The sequence below is a fragment of the Grammomys surdaster genome, unplaced genomic scaffold (genome assembly GCF_004785775.1).
Source record: "Grammomys surdaster isolate TR1022 unplaced genomic scaffold, NIH_TR_1.0 363, whole genome shotgun sequence".
NCBI lineage: Eukaryota > Metazoa > Chordata > Mammalia > Rodentia > Muridae > Grammomys > Grammomys surdaster.
In genome coordinates, this window is record NW_021604782.1 from 259,862 (window position 1) to 276,121 (window position 16,260).

General features: G+C 39.3%; 1 protein-coding gene across 2 annotated transcripts in view; it reads right to left on the reverse strand.

Moving 5' to 3' along the window:
* Grin3a (glutamate ionotropic receptor NMDA type subunit 3A) overlaps positions 1-16,260 on the reverse strand; it is a 192,443-nt gene that overhangs the window by 58,943 nt on the left and 117,240 nt on the right. For both annotated transcript variants that reach the window (XM_028780015.1, XM_028780014.1), the window contains exon 4: positions 433-578. In XM_028780015.1, coding sequence (XP_028635848.1) covers positions 433-578 — 146 coding nt within the window. The remainder of the gene's footprint in view (positions 1-432; positions 579-16,260) is intronic.

Here is a 16,260-nt window from a genome sequence, read left to right on the forward strand (position 1 = left end):
CTCTCTCTCTCTCTCTCTCTCTCTCTCTCTCTCTCTCTCTCTCTGTAGGCTAGAAGAATTTGACACCCACTGTCTTCCTTAATTATGCTTTATCTTGTTTTTTGAGATAAAGTCTCTCACTTAATCTGAAGTTCATTGACTTGGTTAGACTAGCTGGTCAACAAGACTCAGGGATTCTCTTGTCCCTACAAGCACAGCACTGAAAGTGTGTGTGTGTATGCTCCTTGAGTCTTACACAGATGCCAGGGATCTAAACCTAGCTTCTCATGCCTGTACAAGCGTTTTACTGACTAAGCTACTTGCATAGACCCTGCATGTGTTACTTGTAAACATAACACTAGGAATTTTTGTCCGTCATATTGAAAAAAGAAACAAAGCCCTAATGATTTCCCTTTCATGGGAACTTTTAGGATACAAGAGGCTGACACTCACTTCAGATACTGCACTCCATCAGGGGTGGCTGGTACGTTGTACCTTCTCATGTACTCATGCATCTCTGGGAAGCTCTGCCGCACATAGTCTTCAGCACTGCTTTCCCGGACAGTTCCAAAACGGAAGCCTTGAGAAGGATGATGAAGCTACCAGGGAGAAAAAGAAACGGCTCTAATATCTAGTAGTCGCTTAAAATCTTTTAATTTCCCATTATGAGTCACAATTCAATAATTGAGCATATTTCAAACACCTGGAGGCACTAACATTCACACAAAATGTGCAGACGTACAGGTATATGCTTGATTGTATTCGTGTGTACATCAGTGGTTGTCGTTCTAGCTTCAAAAGGAAAGAGATGTGAATGGCAAATTGAATGTAAAAACATCTATTTTGCTTCATATTGAGAAACCAGTGAATGTTTTTCTGTTTTTTTTTTCAAGAATGTTTCTACACTTACATACTCATTTTTGTTGTTGTTTGTTTTTGCTAAGGGGGCGAGGTGGGGAGTCACACAGTCCATGATGTTCATGTGGAGGTCAGGGAACAACCTGTAGGAATTGCACATCTCTTTTCACTATATGGGTCTTGGAGATTGAATTCAGTTCATCATGGTTGATGGCAATCACCTTGACGGCAGTCATCTTATCGTCTCCCTAGTAGAATTATGTAGGCACTGTCCAAATTGACATATAGAATCAGCACCACATTAAAATATATCTTTGTGATTAAAAACCTCAGTGGTTAGAACTGTACCAGAGACCAAGTTAAAAGTGCTCTGGAAGGATAACATGTTTTGAATATACTGGCCCAATGTTATGAATACTTTCATTTTATGTTACTAACCTTTGTTGTATATCATGTTAAATGAGGTGAACTTATTTTTGGTGTCATGGATTGTTCTCTCTCCTTTAAGCCATTGCAGTACCTAGTGGTGAAGCACACTGTGTGTTTTCTCAAATGGACAACTGCCTTGTAAAGGCACAAGGGAGGAGGGGATAGCTGGAATATCCTAGGTCTCCCGGATGAGGGAGCAGTGCACTGAGAGCCCTGTCAAGACAGCTATCACTAAGGAGAATGAGGATACCACATATGACATCTTACTAAGTGAAGGCACAGAGACATGCTGGTGTGGAATCTAAAACACACATTCTGACAAATGGAGAAGCTGGAATTGGGTCATATTACAGACATGTTCACAAATCCTTTGGTCCGCAGCATTTCAGAGATTATTCTGCTCCACAATTATTCCAGTAAGGCCTTTAACTTTCCATGTTCTGCTTCACATTGATATATTTTACATCATTGGTATTGACCTGAAGCCCTGGAGATGAGTCTATGGATGGGACCTTATGTACCTCCTGAAATTTCAGCTATGTTTCACATAGTTATACATTTGCAATTGTCTCGGAAGAAGACAACACAGAGCTGTTTTTAATGAAAATAATCAGGATTTAAAGTTGTTTAAGCCTCCAAGCTAAGAACTCACAGGATTTAGAAACATTTGGTTTATTTGAAGATGAATTAATTTTAACTTATACTAAAAGTCTAATAATGACAACAGTTAAATGATCTATATGTCATAACCTTATGGAATGTTACACAATATATACATTTTGCTTGTGAGATGCGTTTAATATAACAGATGCTCTCACAGAAATGGAAAAAAGTTTAAGGTGCTTGACAAAAATTACCTATGTATGTGTTCGATTAAATGCTATCATTTCCTACATGTTTAATTTATTTATTCAGGGTTTACTGAGTCCCTATCATGTGCAACTCTCAAAGTCATACTCTGTAACTTGAACTCTGATCACCTGACTCTTCATCCTATTTCTACTATTGAGTGTGGCAATATGACATATCCTTGTGCTCAATCTAGGTAGCCCATGCACTGAACAAATTCTTACATTTTCTGAGCACATAACCTTAATGAGTTATGGTTATCAACATGAGGAACAGCTGACACTGAATGCCTATGTTGCGCCAAACATGGATCTGAACTCTTCACACACCTTATCCTGTTTAATGCTCACAAGGGCTTTTGGGCAAGAGCTCCATACCTTTAAACGACTGGTGTGCTGAAGCTCAGTGAAGGAAGTAAGCAGTATAAAATTACTGAGAGACCAGACAGGGGTGGATTAGAACCCAAGTCTGTCTGATTTCAAGGCTGGTGCTGTTATTTGCCACACTATCCTGTCTTTCAGCTCCCCTGAACATTTGGATGACACGTTCATTAGAAGCGACTCAGTAGTCTCCCTATCTTCTCCTTTTTGTCTCTCTGTGTTCATGTACATGTATGTGTGTGCATGTGTGCATGCAGGCAAGAACTCAACACTGAGTGTCTTCCTTGATCACTCTCCAACTTCGCTTTCAATGCAGTGTCTCTCATTATTCCTGGAGCTCATTCGTTGGACTAGTTTGGATGTTCACCAAGCCCTTCAGATCTTCCTGTCTTTGCACCCCAGGCTGGGGTTACACATGCATACCACTCTTCCTGATTTTTGCTTGGAGGATCTAAATCCAGGACCTTATGGTTGTTATGAACCAACACTATTTTAATCTCCTTGGAAGCCTTTTCTTAATATTCTCCTGAGCGTGCAACCCCAGGTCAATCCTCACACTAGCAATTGCTGCCCTACATCTTCAGCAAAGGCTTATCAGCCTTTTCCCCCATATAACACCTGTTCATCTCTTGAGGCCTGGATCAAGGATATCTGTGTGAAGCCTTTGGTCTTATCTCATTTCATTCTCCTACTCAGAGCGATAAGAAGAAAAGTAACAATGATCTACATGTTTACCTGTTCAAAAACAACATCTTATACAAACAAAACACTTGGCCCAGGTGTTTGCTTGAGCTGTTTTCTCATGCTGGTGCATGTTCTCCATTGACCCTCCCAAAAAACCTTTGAATTCAGCACTTCTATTATCCTCCTTTCACAAGAAAAGAAACTCAAGGGCAAAATGTTTGTCATCTGCCTGAAGTCACAGAGCCTGCAAGTACTGCTCCTAGGGTGTGGCCTGAGAGAGCCTAGTGAAAGCATTCAGCTTATGATCACTGTGGAATCCCATTGTTCTTTTGTTTGGAATCCCATTTCTCAAGCATGTCAAATAATTCCCTAGCTCAGGTCAGTACAAAATTTACTACTTGTGCAGCAGGTGGTGAGCCAAGGGCTTTCAACATCTGTAATAACATCATATGGCAAGGTAAATGCTATTTCCTTTGTTTTTCAGGCTAAGATGAAGATAATGTGCACATTTTCATTATTAGTAACTGACAAGATTTCTTCCTTTGGCTTGCAGATCTAATTTAATTCATCTATGTATCAGTTATGTATCACGACACTGGCACTTGGAAAGCCTCTGTAGCTAGTTAAGTTAGTTCATTTGATCATTCTGCAGCTTGTGTTCTTCCACTGACCTCTTCATACTTCTACTTTACCTTCAGTCTGTACTCTGTAACTTACTGTTTAGTCTATAATCTCCTTTCATAGTACACAGCAGTATTCATTACACTATGGGTCCCATAGACTCCCTTTTATATGTGTCACACATAGCACACACTCCGGTTGTGGTTATAAAATTAATGATATGTTTATTTGATTAACATCTAGACGTCTGCCTTTCCTCAGGACTGGAAACTATGTGAATCAGACTCATGTTTATTTTAATTAATCTTTGCCTTCTGCAATGGTTTCCCTCAAATAATTTCTCAATACAAAGGTCTCGTGGTTGGCCAGTAAGATGATCAGCAGACAAAATGCATGCTGCTCAAGCAGGATTCCTGAGTCTAGTTTCTGAAACCCGTGTAATGCAATCCAGCTCCACAAATCTGTCTTCTGACCTCTACACGCACATGTAGTACTCGTGTGCACACTTGTACATACATGCACACCCACGCGTGTGTGCACTCACACAGTGGCACACATATGCCCACATATACAAGCATCATATACAAGTACACATATAGCCATAAATAGAAACTGAAATCTCTACATAACTAAAGAAAACATTTGAAGTGTATTGGTTGCTAATTGCAACTACGTTTTGAACTTAGAGGGGGGGGAGAGCTACGTCTTCCCACTTCATAAAATGGTGCCCTCAGTGCAGCTTACCACTCAGGCTTTCCAAGTGAGTCCTGTCTTTAATGTGAAAGAGCCACAGGATCATTAACTACTAGACTTTAACCTTATGTATGAAGAGAATCATTTCTGGGCACGTGTTTCGCCACACTTCATTGCAGTAATATCTTTAGGGGTCATGGACTGACTGTAGGCAACTCTGCCTTTCTGAGCCTCCATTTCTCTCTTGATTTCTTCAGAGCATCATTTGTGCCTAGGAATTATGAGCTATGAGCCAGCAGACCCAGTCTGGCCTTTGGTGTTTTTCCTTTTCCTGCTAATGACTGCTTTTTCTCACTAGCACTTACATTGGCTTCATATGAATCAGAGAAGCAGTAGATTTGAGGTTTTGAGAATGGAAAATTACTTCAAGTATTAACAAACAACCAGGCTACAGAATAGAAAGCATGGTACTAGCCAAACTAACTTAGATATGTTTCATAAACATATCCACTTCTCCAGTCCAAGTAGCCATGATTTATCCCCTTCCAACCCACTCATGGTCTTCACAGAACTCAAAGCTGGTCATGTTTCTCTTTCCCTTAATGCTCATCAATGAGTCTTCATGCTTTTGGAGTAAAGTCCAGTGTCCATGTGGCCACCAATGTTGTGCATAGGTTTGATCCCATCTCATTTCCAGATGCCTCTTCACACACAGGCACTGGATGCTTCAGTAGTTTCTCCAATTTACTATTTTTCTTTCACTTTTCTTTTGACTCAAAATCATCTACTTCTTGCATATATATGCTCCTGGATATAGTCCTCACTGTCTGGGAAGACCTCTCCTTATTCTCATGACTTCTTTATCCAGATATCTCTTGCATGTCACATCCACAAGGAAACCTTCACTGACCCTTGGAGAATGTCAGGCCACTTGTAAAAACCCCTTATTTCACCTAAAGCTTCAAGTAGTGCTGATAATAGTTGAAACTATTGGTTACAACTGTTGGCTACAAATACTTGTCCATGAGAACAGGACCCATGCCTTTCCTATTCATGTCTCCAACATATGTTAACTACTGTTTGTTGATGTCATCGTCATTATAATCATTGTCATCATCATGTGAAAATCCACTGCTTGGTACAGAGGGAATGTTTGGAATGTCTGAGGATAGACAAAACACACCATTCTCAGCATGAAATTCTCTCAGGTTTAGTGCATTACAAAGTTCATACTTTTTTCTCATGCTTCTTTATGAACAAACCTGTTTTCTTTCATTGTTGCCTTCATGCTTTCAAAACAAGGTATTCTATTTTTCTGTGTGATATTCTAATAGAAAATTACAGTGGGTTTCTCAGTGGCTGCAGAATAATATAACCATAAATGAGATCTAAGAAGTGATTGACATATTCCAGTGGATCAGCGTAGTCGCTCCCATATATAACCCACACAGGCAGGAATGTGAGAAAGTCATCAGGGAGAATATAAAGGTTTGCAAAGAGCTACACAGAATTCCAGCTATCACCAGGGAGGCCCAGAGAGAGAACTGTTACTGTTAAGTTTCTACTAAATACTCTACCAGTTCACCCATTTCTGTTTATATTATAGCAACATCTTTGGGGCTTTGGGGAAATAACCTAAGGTTAAACTATTTGTGTGCGAGTTGTTCAGGGTGAATGGAATACTGAATTCCCCCTGTAGCACACAGAGAACAACCAGACAGACAGTTCCCAGAATGGAGAGAAATGTCTCAAAACAAATGCAAGCAGGAAAGAGCTTTGATGTCCAAGGTGGGTATAATGCTTCTGATTTAGAGCAAGTGTAGTATTCTCTACAGTGCACGTTTGCACCTGCCTGAGATCAGTACGTAAGATTATAAAAGGAAGGCAGCACTGGACTTGGTACAGTGCCTTTCAATCTGGGTAGAAAGGGCCATTTTCTAATTTCCCCAAATGGGTAGTGTATAAGAGGTATTTCTAGCTCATCCCATGTGACATTGTTTTATATGCTTAAGCCCTATAAATTCTACAATAATGAATTGTCCCAGAGTTAGGAAAGGTTTTGTATAATCTATTCTTATTATCCACTAATGTATAAATTCATTTTAGAGATTGTACCAACTGTGGTTTCTTAACAATGGAGATTCTTTTACTCAACTCATTAGGTTTAGGTTAGAACCCATGATTTTTCATCAACAACGTCATAGACCAGACTGGGAATAGCATGACTTTAGTTCCAACATCACTACTAAATGTACTGAATCTGCTTAAATGTCTCCAATGACAAGGATGTCACCCTGAGTCACAGAATATCCTTCATGTGAAGTATGACTTTGTGTCCCCATCCAGACAATTATTCCATTTATATATAAAATAATAGAAATAAAACAATATACTATTTACTATATACAAGTGCATCTATGTGTAACAAGATTACTATTTTCATCATTCATTATTGCATCTGAGTGGCTGAGATGCAGTCAGGGTAATCATAGCACCTAAGACTTGGACAAGGGGAAAGGGTGGGATTTGACTACAGCTCTCACTTAGAGCTCAGACTTGTCCTTATGAAGAAGGCTGTGGCTTTCACAACTTTGGAATTTTTGGGTTTTCACACCTGTGTCAGTTCTTGGCATGACATCATATTTAATTTATGAATGTTAGCCTAGGTTCTCCTGACAATTTAAATTATTGCCTCAAGTCTGGGAATAGACTACAGGTCAGCAAACTATGGCTCAGAGGCCACATCTGGTCTACCACCTGTTTTCATAAATCATCCAATTAAATCATATTATTGGATTACAGCAGATACATATCTGTATTTATAGATGTATATTACTCTCAAGTTTTTGTGTAAAGTTAGACCCATAATTACTTGTGCTACAATTGTAAAATCACTTTTTTTGTTTTTGTTTTTTGTTCTTGTTTTTGTTTTAATTTATTTTATTGGATGTTTTATTTACATTTCATATGTTGTCCCCTTACCCCAACCCCCACCCACCCAGGAACCCCCAATCCTCTCACCCCTCCTCCTTCTTCTCTGTGGATGTAACCTCTATCTACCCCCCCTCTCACCTCCCTACCCTCAAAATTCCCACCCCCTGGGGTGTCCAGCCTTCATGAGGTCAAGGATCTCATCTTCCACCTATGCCCAGCAGGGCCCTCCACTCTTACATACATAGTGAAAGCAATTTACAGCAAACCAGTAGCCAACATCAAGCTAAATGGAGAGAAACTTGAAGCAATCCCACTAAGATCAGGGACTAGACAAGGCTGCCCACTCTCCCCCTACCTATTCAATATAGTACTGGAAGTCCTAGCCAGAGCAATTAGACAACAAAAAGAAGTCAAAGGAATACAAATAGGAAAGGAAGAAGTCAAAATATCGCTATTTGCAGATGATATGATAGTATACTTAAGTGACCCCCAAAATCACTTTTTAAAGTGGTTTTGGTCATCTATAACACATTTCAGATAAAAGATGGCTGTCTTCTAAACAGGGCACTGTTGATAATCACACAGGCACATGAACACACCCAGACTGTCACAGACAAACAAGGATGAATATTCATTCCCACTACTATTATACATGCTTTAAGTTAGGATATAGAGAAACAAAGTAAAAATTATTGTTTCTGGGCCCTTTCTAGCATTCTCCTAAGACAAATGCAAGCATTTCTCATTCTCCAATTCTCTTTTATATATTATTTTATTTTCTTCACAAAAGCTGCCTTTTCCATTTAGAGGTAATCAGTTAATCTCTTTCCCTTCATTGTCAGTCCAAAACCCCTATGTTGGGTCAGCTAAACTCTAGTCAACAAAGTTCCCTGGCATGACATCATATTTATTTTATACGAGTGTTAGCCTAGGTTCTTTTGACAATTTGAGGTATTGCATCAGGTATTAATAGACTACAGTTCAGCAAGCTATGGCTCAGGGGTCACATCTGGTCTGCCACCTATTTTCATAAATCATCCAATAAAAACGTTTTATTGAACCACAGCCAAGCCCATTCATTTACAGGCAATCTATTGCTGCTTTTGTGTTCAGACATTAGAGTTGAGAAGGCATGAAAAAGACCATCTGATCACAAAGCCTGAGATATTTACTATCTAACCCACTGGATAGAGACAATATGAAGTCTGATCAACTCTTCCATACTCATATTTCCAATTTTCTTCTGGTCTGCTTCCAAATCTCAGTGGCCACTTAGGAAGAACTACAGTTAGGAAGAACAACAGTTGCGGGGCAGTGAGCAGACTTCCATGTACTGTTGATGTATGTAGGCTTTTGTGTGATGGAGTCATACTCTCATCATGGGTATTGATCGTCCAGGTCCAGATCCCCATGCCTACAGTCCTTCATTTCTTCCTATGTCTAGTAATGATACGATTACAATTGAAGTTGAAGCAACAGCACAAGACAATTTGTATCCTATCCCATAGGCAGGTGCCTTGGGGATAGCCATCATAGGTCTGAGTTTATGAGATAGGAGCAGTGACACACCTACTCAGGTGGAATCATTATTTGTTCATTTGATCTTTCTTTCAATGCTCCGCTGTTCCTTTTGGCTGTATGTAGTCCATCCCATTTGTTCTGGAGTTATTTCTTATTTCTACTATTTTAATAGTGATGATAGCTAATGCTTATTGGATATCTCATTCTAGCAAGCAGCCAAGATGTTAAATCACCTTGTTTAACCCTTTTGGTACATGTAGTGACACATACAGTCATCACCCCCATTGTAAAGTGGGAGAAACTGAAGCAAGGCAGGATTAAGCAGCTTGCTGAAGGCTACACAACTAGAAACATCAGATTAAGGAAATGAACCCAGGAACCCCAGAACTTTCACAATCAATCTTTAGTTCCCTTATCTCTGGCACATACTGTTGCTAGTATATTATTTCCTATTTTTTCTAGGACACAGATTCTTTTAGGGAGATTTCTTTGAGAAGCTATAGATAAGGCACACATTCCACAAATCTGATGATCAATTTTATCCAAATGACTAGTGGCAGCTTACAACAGTAAGACACAGTACAAATGCCCTTTGGGTCTTTAAGTAAGATGTTTATCACAGATATAGGAGCAACATTTGGAGTGTGCTGCTTACAAAAGGCAACTATACATATTATTCATTCATGAGACACAAGAAGCACTATGGTTCAAGCGTTCTGTAAAAGCTAGATGGATTGTCTAACATCCCTACGACATTCATCCTGGGCCCTGTGAGGTTCAAAGACATGCATTCAACATCCAGCAATCTTGGCAGGAAGTGTAGAACTGAATACATCTCTCTTCTTCCTTAAAAACAAATTTTACCATTCCTGCATTACATGCCTGCACATACATTTCTATGGTTGTACTTGTTGCCTTAGCATTTATTTTTCTATTCTACTTACTTTGCATACAGGTGAAAGCTAGAAATGAATTAAAAGGGACACATTAAAGTTGAGAGACTGTAATAATATGATGTCCAGGCTAATGGGAAGATGAGTAGCCAGCATGTTAGAGACCATCTAATTCATTCACTTATTTTATTGATGACAATGCATGTGTTTTTTATTTATTTAGCACTCTACTTGTGTCAAGCATTCTGATAATGCTTCAATGTAGATTATGTAATTTAAAGCCTATGACAGCAACAATAAATCAAAATACCTGTTATTGTCATCAGCTTTCTCATGGCAGATGGAGTTTAAACACCCATCCCCATAGAAAGTCAGTCAGTAAGCCCAGGCTTTACATTTCATCTGATTCCAGACACTCTGTGTCTACATGTACTGCATTACTTCTTCATCTAAGCACACTTAGGCCCATAATGAGGAAAGTGAATGACTTCCTTCATGACTTACAAATAATGCAGAAGAGAGTAGGAAAAAAATCCCAACTCTAATCTCAATATCATCTGTCACATTCTCATGTTAATATGGCTGATAAAATAATTGTTCTTTAGAATATCTAGTGTTCAGTCACATGCCCTCGTCTACTGTTTATGAGAGTATAAACTTCTGGTCTTTATTCCATCCTCTAAGGAATAATTTCCAGATTTAAAATTGCTGTACAACATCTACAGAATACCACAGAGGGACCCATTTTTGAGCCTCTGAAAGTCTTAGTGTCTTTCTGTTTCATTAATAGCAATATGAGAGTGAAGTCCATTGTCATGGTCTCTGAATCACATATCTGCCTTTAGACACCACAGAGAGAAGCCTGAGTGCTATAGGATTTCTGCAGAGTAGTCATTGCTATTCTGCTATAGCACTTCTGTGTATTTCTTTGTTTCCTGCTCTTCTTTCATGCAAGTCATTTGGCTTTGCTTCTTCTCTGTCCCTTGCCCTAATGTCTTCTTTTTTTTTTTGCTCATCTAATGCAGCCTATCCTTTTCAATCCAGTGAGCCTCTTCCAATTGTCTTATTGAAAAATCTCCCCCAAATCCCACTTAAAACTGACATATAGACTAATGGAACAGAATAAAAAGCCCAGAAATAAATCCATGGATTACAGCCAACCAGTTCTCAACAAAGGTGCCAAGAGCACACAATAGGGAAAAGGACAATCTTCTTAAAAAAATAGTGTTGAGATAACTGGGTAAATGTATGAAGAAGACTGAGATAAGATTGCCATCATATTGCATACAAAATTATCACTAAATGCATGAAATACTTAAATATAACACTTCAAACTATGAAACGACTATAAGAAAATACAGAGGACCTGCCATTTAACACTCACTCAGTTACTGATATTTGGAGGTGGGGGCTTTTTATTTCTTTCTTTAATTTTACATATATGAGTGTTTGCCTTATGTCTGTGTGTGACATGTGCATTATTCGCAGAGGCCAGAAGTGGGTGTTGGATCCCCTAGGACTGGAGTTATAGATGGTTATGAGTCACCATGTGAATGTTGGGAATTGAATGTAAGTCCTATGGAAGAGCAGCCAGTGCTCTTAACTACTGAACCATCTCTTTAGTCTTAGTGAGTTTTTAAAATATGACCCCCAATGAACAGGGAACCACAAAGATATGTGGCCACTACTGAAATCATACGGTTTTTGTGCTGTGCTGGTCACTGATGTGGTTCATGGATGTCATAGCTGGATAGGATTGTCTGTTGCTTCCCTCCTTTGGAAGCTTGTATGCACCTTCTTGTCCTATGAAAGTGAGTCCAAAAGGTTGGGGCATTCAATTCAATTCCAGCTCAGAGATCTTTGGTCCCTATTTCTGAAGTATAAAACTGAAGCAGGATATTTTTCCCGAAAGTTGGTAGGAGCTAAGGTGGGAGGAGTAAGGAGAGGAAGAGGAGGAGTAAGGGAGGAAGAGGAGAAGGAAGAAGAGAATTGAGAGACAGAGAGGTAGGAGGTGCCATGGATGACCACACATGTACCAAGAGCAGTCCTGGGTAACAACTTATATCTAGGTTAGTTAATTGGTTAACACCTCTAATTATGTGAGCATCCTGTTAATTGAGCATTACCAAACATATAAAGCCTTTGGTTAATCATTAAGCATTAGAGTCTCATTTTATGCTGGGTATGGCATGGATGGCAGGATGGTCTGGGGTCAGCCCAGCCTTGTGGAGAAAGTGTGGAAGATTGGCAGAGCCATCTTCATGGTGGCGTCTCCTGGGTGGCAGGGCCAGTGTTTCTGGCTGTCTGTTTCTAGCTGTGGTGCACATGTGGCGAACATGTGGCCTCTGGCCACCACAGAACATGGTGGCAGAGCCAAACAGAGCCGCCTCATAGATAGTTGGTCCACCCAGCGGCCTTCTTTAAATATCTCTCTCAACATAAAACCCTTCTACCTCTAGAATGTAACAGAGGTCTACTGGACTTAAGACCTACTCAACAAGAGGTTTACCATGCTTGGGACTAGAAACCTAGCTAATTTCTAATTATGAATGAAGTCATGGTTATTGAAAGATAATATACATTCACTAAGTTACTAATTCAGCATAAACTCTAACAATTTACAAATATTTGTCCTTATATCCACAGATAACTGTAGTCTTTGTCCTTCATCAAGAAAACTTCTCTTTGCAACAGACAGAGACTACAGAAAACCACAACCAATCTAACTGCTGAACCTAGTCCCAGTGCCTACATCTACAAAACAGCCCTTTGCCTAAAGCTCAGACAATACTGTGGAAGAGGACGTGGGGGTTGTAAGAAAGAGAGGATGAGGGTCTTTACTGTTAGATCATATCTCCCAATATCAGAGATTCCATTTATAAAGTTTTATCAACATGGCTGCCCAAATGTGAGTGAGCTGAAAAGGGAAGACACCAACAAACATGCCAAACTACTGGAGGCAGAAAAAGCCCACAGGCCTCAGATCTACACAAAGAATTACAGGCAACTGAGTAAAGCTGGGAGCAGAAGCAGGAACAGTCAACCTCTCCAGGGAAGTACACACCAATTGGATGCCCAGTGCTAAACAGTCAACCTTGAAAACATACATATAAGTAATATATGAACTCAACAGGTTATATGTGGGACTATAGATGTATGTATAAGTACATATATGCATGCAGTAAAAATTGATGAATAAAGAGGTCATGAATTTAAAGGAGAAAAAGAAATGGTATATAGGAGGGTTTTGAAGGAGGAAAACAAGAAATAAACATTGTCGTTAAATTGCTGGTACAGAAGACAGACAGGTAGATCAATGGAATAAAATGGAAGACCCCGAAATGAACCCACACATCTATGGTCACTTGATCTTTGACAAAGGAGCTAAAACAACCCAGTGAAAGAAAGACAGTATTTTCAAAAATGGTGCTGGTTCAACTGGGAATCAGCATGTAGAAGAATTCAAATCTATCCATTCTTATCTCCTTGTACAAAGCTCAAGTCAAAGTGTATCAAGGACATCCACATAAAACCAGATACACTGAAACTAATAGAAGAGAAAATGGGGAAGAGCCTTGAACACATGTGCACATGTGCACATCTGGGAAAATTTCCTGAACAGAACACCAATGGTTTATGCCGTAAGGTCAAGAATTGACAAATGGGACTTCATAAAATTGCAAAGCTTTTGTAAGGCAAAGGACACAGTCAATAGGACAAAGAGACAACTAACAATTGGGAAAAGATCTTTACCAACTCTACATCTAATATAGGGCTAATATTCAATATATAAAAAAACTTAAGAAATTAGACTCCAGAGAAGCAAATAATCCTATTAAAAATGGGGTACAGAGCTAAACAAAGCATTCTCAACTGAGGACTATCAAATGGCCAAGAAACACCTAAAGAAATATTCAACATCCTTAGTCATCAGGGAAATGCAAATCAAAATAACCCTGAGATTCCACCTCATACCAGTCAGAATGGCTAAGATCAAAAGCTTAGGTGACAGCAGATGCTGACGAGGATGTGGAAAAAGAGGAGCATTCCTTCATTGTTGGTGGGATTACAAGCGGGTACAACCACTGTGGAAATCAGTCTGGCAGTTCCTCAGAAAACTGGACATAGTACTACCTGAGGACCCAGCTAAAGCACTCCTGGGCATATACCCAAAAGATACTCTAACACACAGCAAAGACACATGCTTCGCTATGTTCATAGCAGCCTTATTTATAATAGCTAGAAGCTGGAAAGAACCCAGATGTCCTTCAACAGAGGAATGGCTACAAAAAAATGTGATACATTTACACAATGGAATAATATTCAGTTATTAAAAACAATGACTTCATGAAATTCACAGGCAAATGGATGGAACTAGAAAATATCCTCCTGAGTGAGATAACCCAGTCACAAAAGAACACACATGGTACGCACTCATTGATAAGTGGATATTAGCCCCAAATCTCAGAATACCCAAGATACAATTCACAGACCACATGAAGCTCAAGAAGAAGGAAGACCAAAGTGTGGATGCTTTCGTCTTTCTCAGAAGGGGGAACAAAATACTTATGGTAGGAAATACTGAGACAAACTGTGAAGCAGAGACTGAAGGAAAGACCATCCAGAGACTGCCTACCTGGAGATCCGTCCATACACAGACACCAAACCCAGACACTGTTGTGGATGCCAAGAAGTGCTTGCTGACAGGAGCCTGATATAACTGTTTCCTGAGAGTCTCTGCCAGAGCCTAACAAATTCACATGTGGATGCTCCCAGCCATCCAGTGGACTGAGCATGGGGTCCCCAATGGAGAAGTTAGAGAAAGGACTGAAGGAGCTGAATGGGTGTGTAATTCCATAGGAAGAATAAAATATCAACCAACCAGACCCCCCCCCATCTCTCGGGGACCAAACTACCAACCAAAGAGTACACATGGAGCCACCTATGGCTCCAGCTGCACATGTAGCAGAGGATGGCCTTGTTGGGCATCAATCAGAGGAGAGTCCTTTGGATCTGTGAAGGCTTAATGTTCCAGTGTAGGGTAATGTCAGGGCAGGGAGACAAGAGTGGGTGGGTGGGTGGGGCACCCTCATAGAAGCAGGAGGAGAGGGGATGGGATAGGGGATTTCAGGAGGTGAAACCAGAAATGGGGATAACATTTGAAATGTAAATAAATGAAATATCCAATAAAAATTACAATCTCAAAAATCAACAAAAACATTAATTAAAAATGTGTAGGCAAAAGCAAACAACCAGACATGGGATTATATTAAACTAAATACAGGGAGCGAAATGCCATCACTAGGAGGAGGTGAGTTACAGAATGGGAGGAAATGTTTGTAACTATACATCTCATAAGAGGGTGATTTATAAAATAAAGGAGGAACTAACAGAATAATCAGAAAATCAATTTGTTAAAATGATCGAAAAGACTGGAATAGACTTTTATCAAAAGAGACTTACAAATGGCCAAGAGGCACACGAGACATGTTTAGTATCACTAATGATTAGGGGAATGTAAGTCAAAATCACAATGAGCTATGACTTTACTCCAGTTAGCATGGCTGTTATCTCAAAGGCAAACGTTTAACATGTGCTTGGGTGAATGGAGTAAAGAGAGCTCTTTTACACTTTGCCAGAATATACGCTAATATGTTTAATGTGGGAAGCATTATGAAGGTGTCTCAAAAATTGAAAACAAATCTATCATACAGTCAAAAGTTTCACTATCAAATAGACATCCACAGAAACCAGCATCTGCTATCTATATGTCATGGATAGAAAGTGTAACACACTGCATATGTGCACACATGCACACATGTAGGCCACACATTGAAGAATACTATCAGTCACAAAAGGTGAAATCTTTGTTCTTTGTAAAAACATGGAAATCTAGCGAACATTATGTTAACTGGAATAAGCCAGACACAGAATCCTTTCTATCAAATCCCTTACTATATCACACACATGGAATTTAAAATAGTTATCTTCACAGAAACAGAGTACAGGGTGGTTATCAAAGACTGGGATCTGGATTGGATAGTTATTGGCTAAAAATTCATTGTTGGATAGGAAGAATAAAACAAGAGATTGATTTTTGTTGGCAGCTAATTATGATATATTCTTTAAAATGTTAAGAGAAAGAATGTTAAATGTGGTTACTATGAAAGCATTTGTGAGGTAATATATGTGTCAATTGGCTAGATTCATCCATTCTACAACACATTTGCACCTCAAAACCTCATACAACACACAGTAAATACATATAATTTTATGCATTAATTTTAAAAGCAAAAAGTTTGGAAAATTATTTCCTTTCCTGTTGGATAATTGTGTTGGATAAATGATCTAAACTCATTTGTCCCTTACATGTAAGGCAAATTATTTCACTAACATTGTCAGGTGTGTCTGTCTGTCCC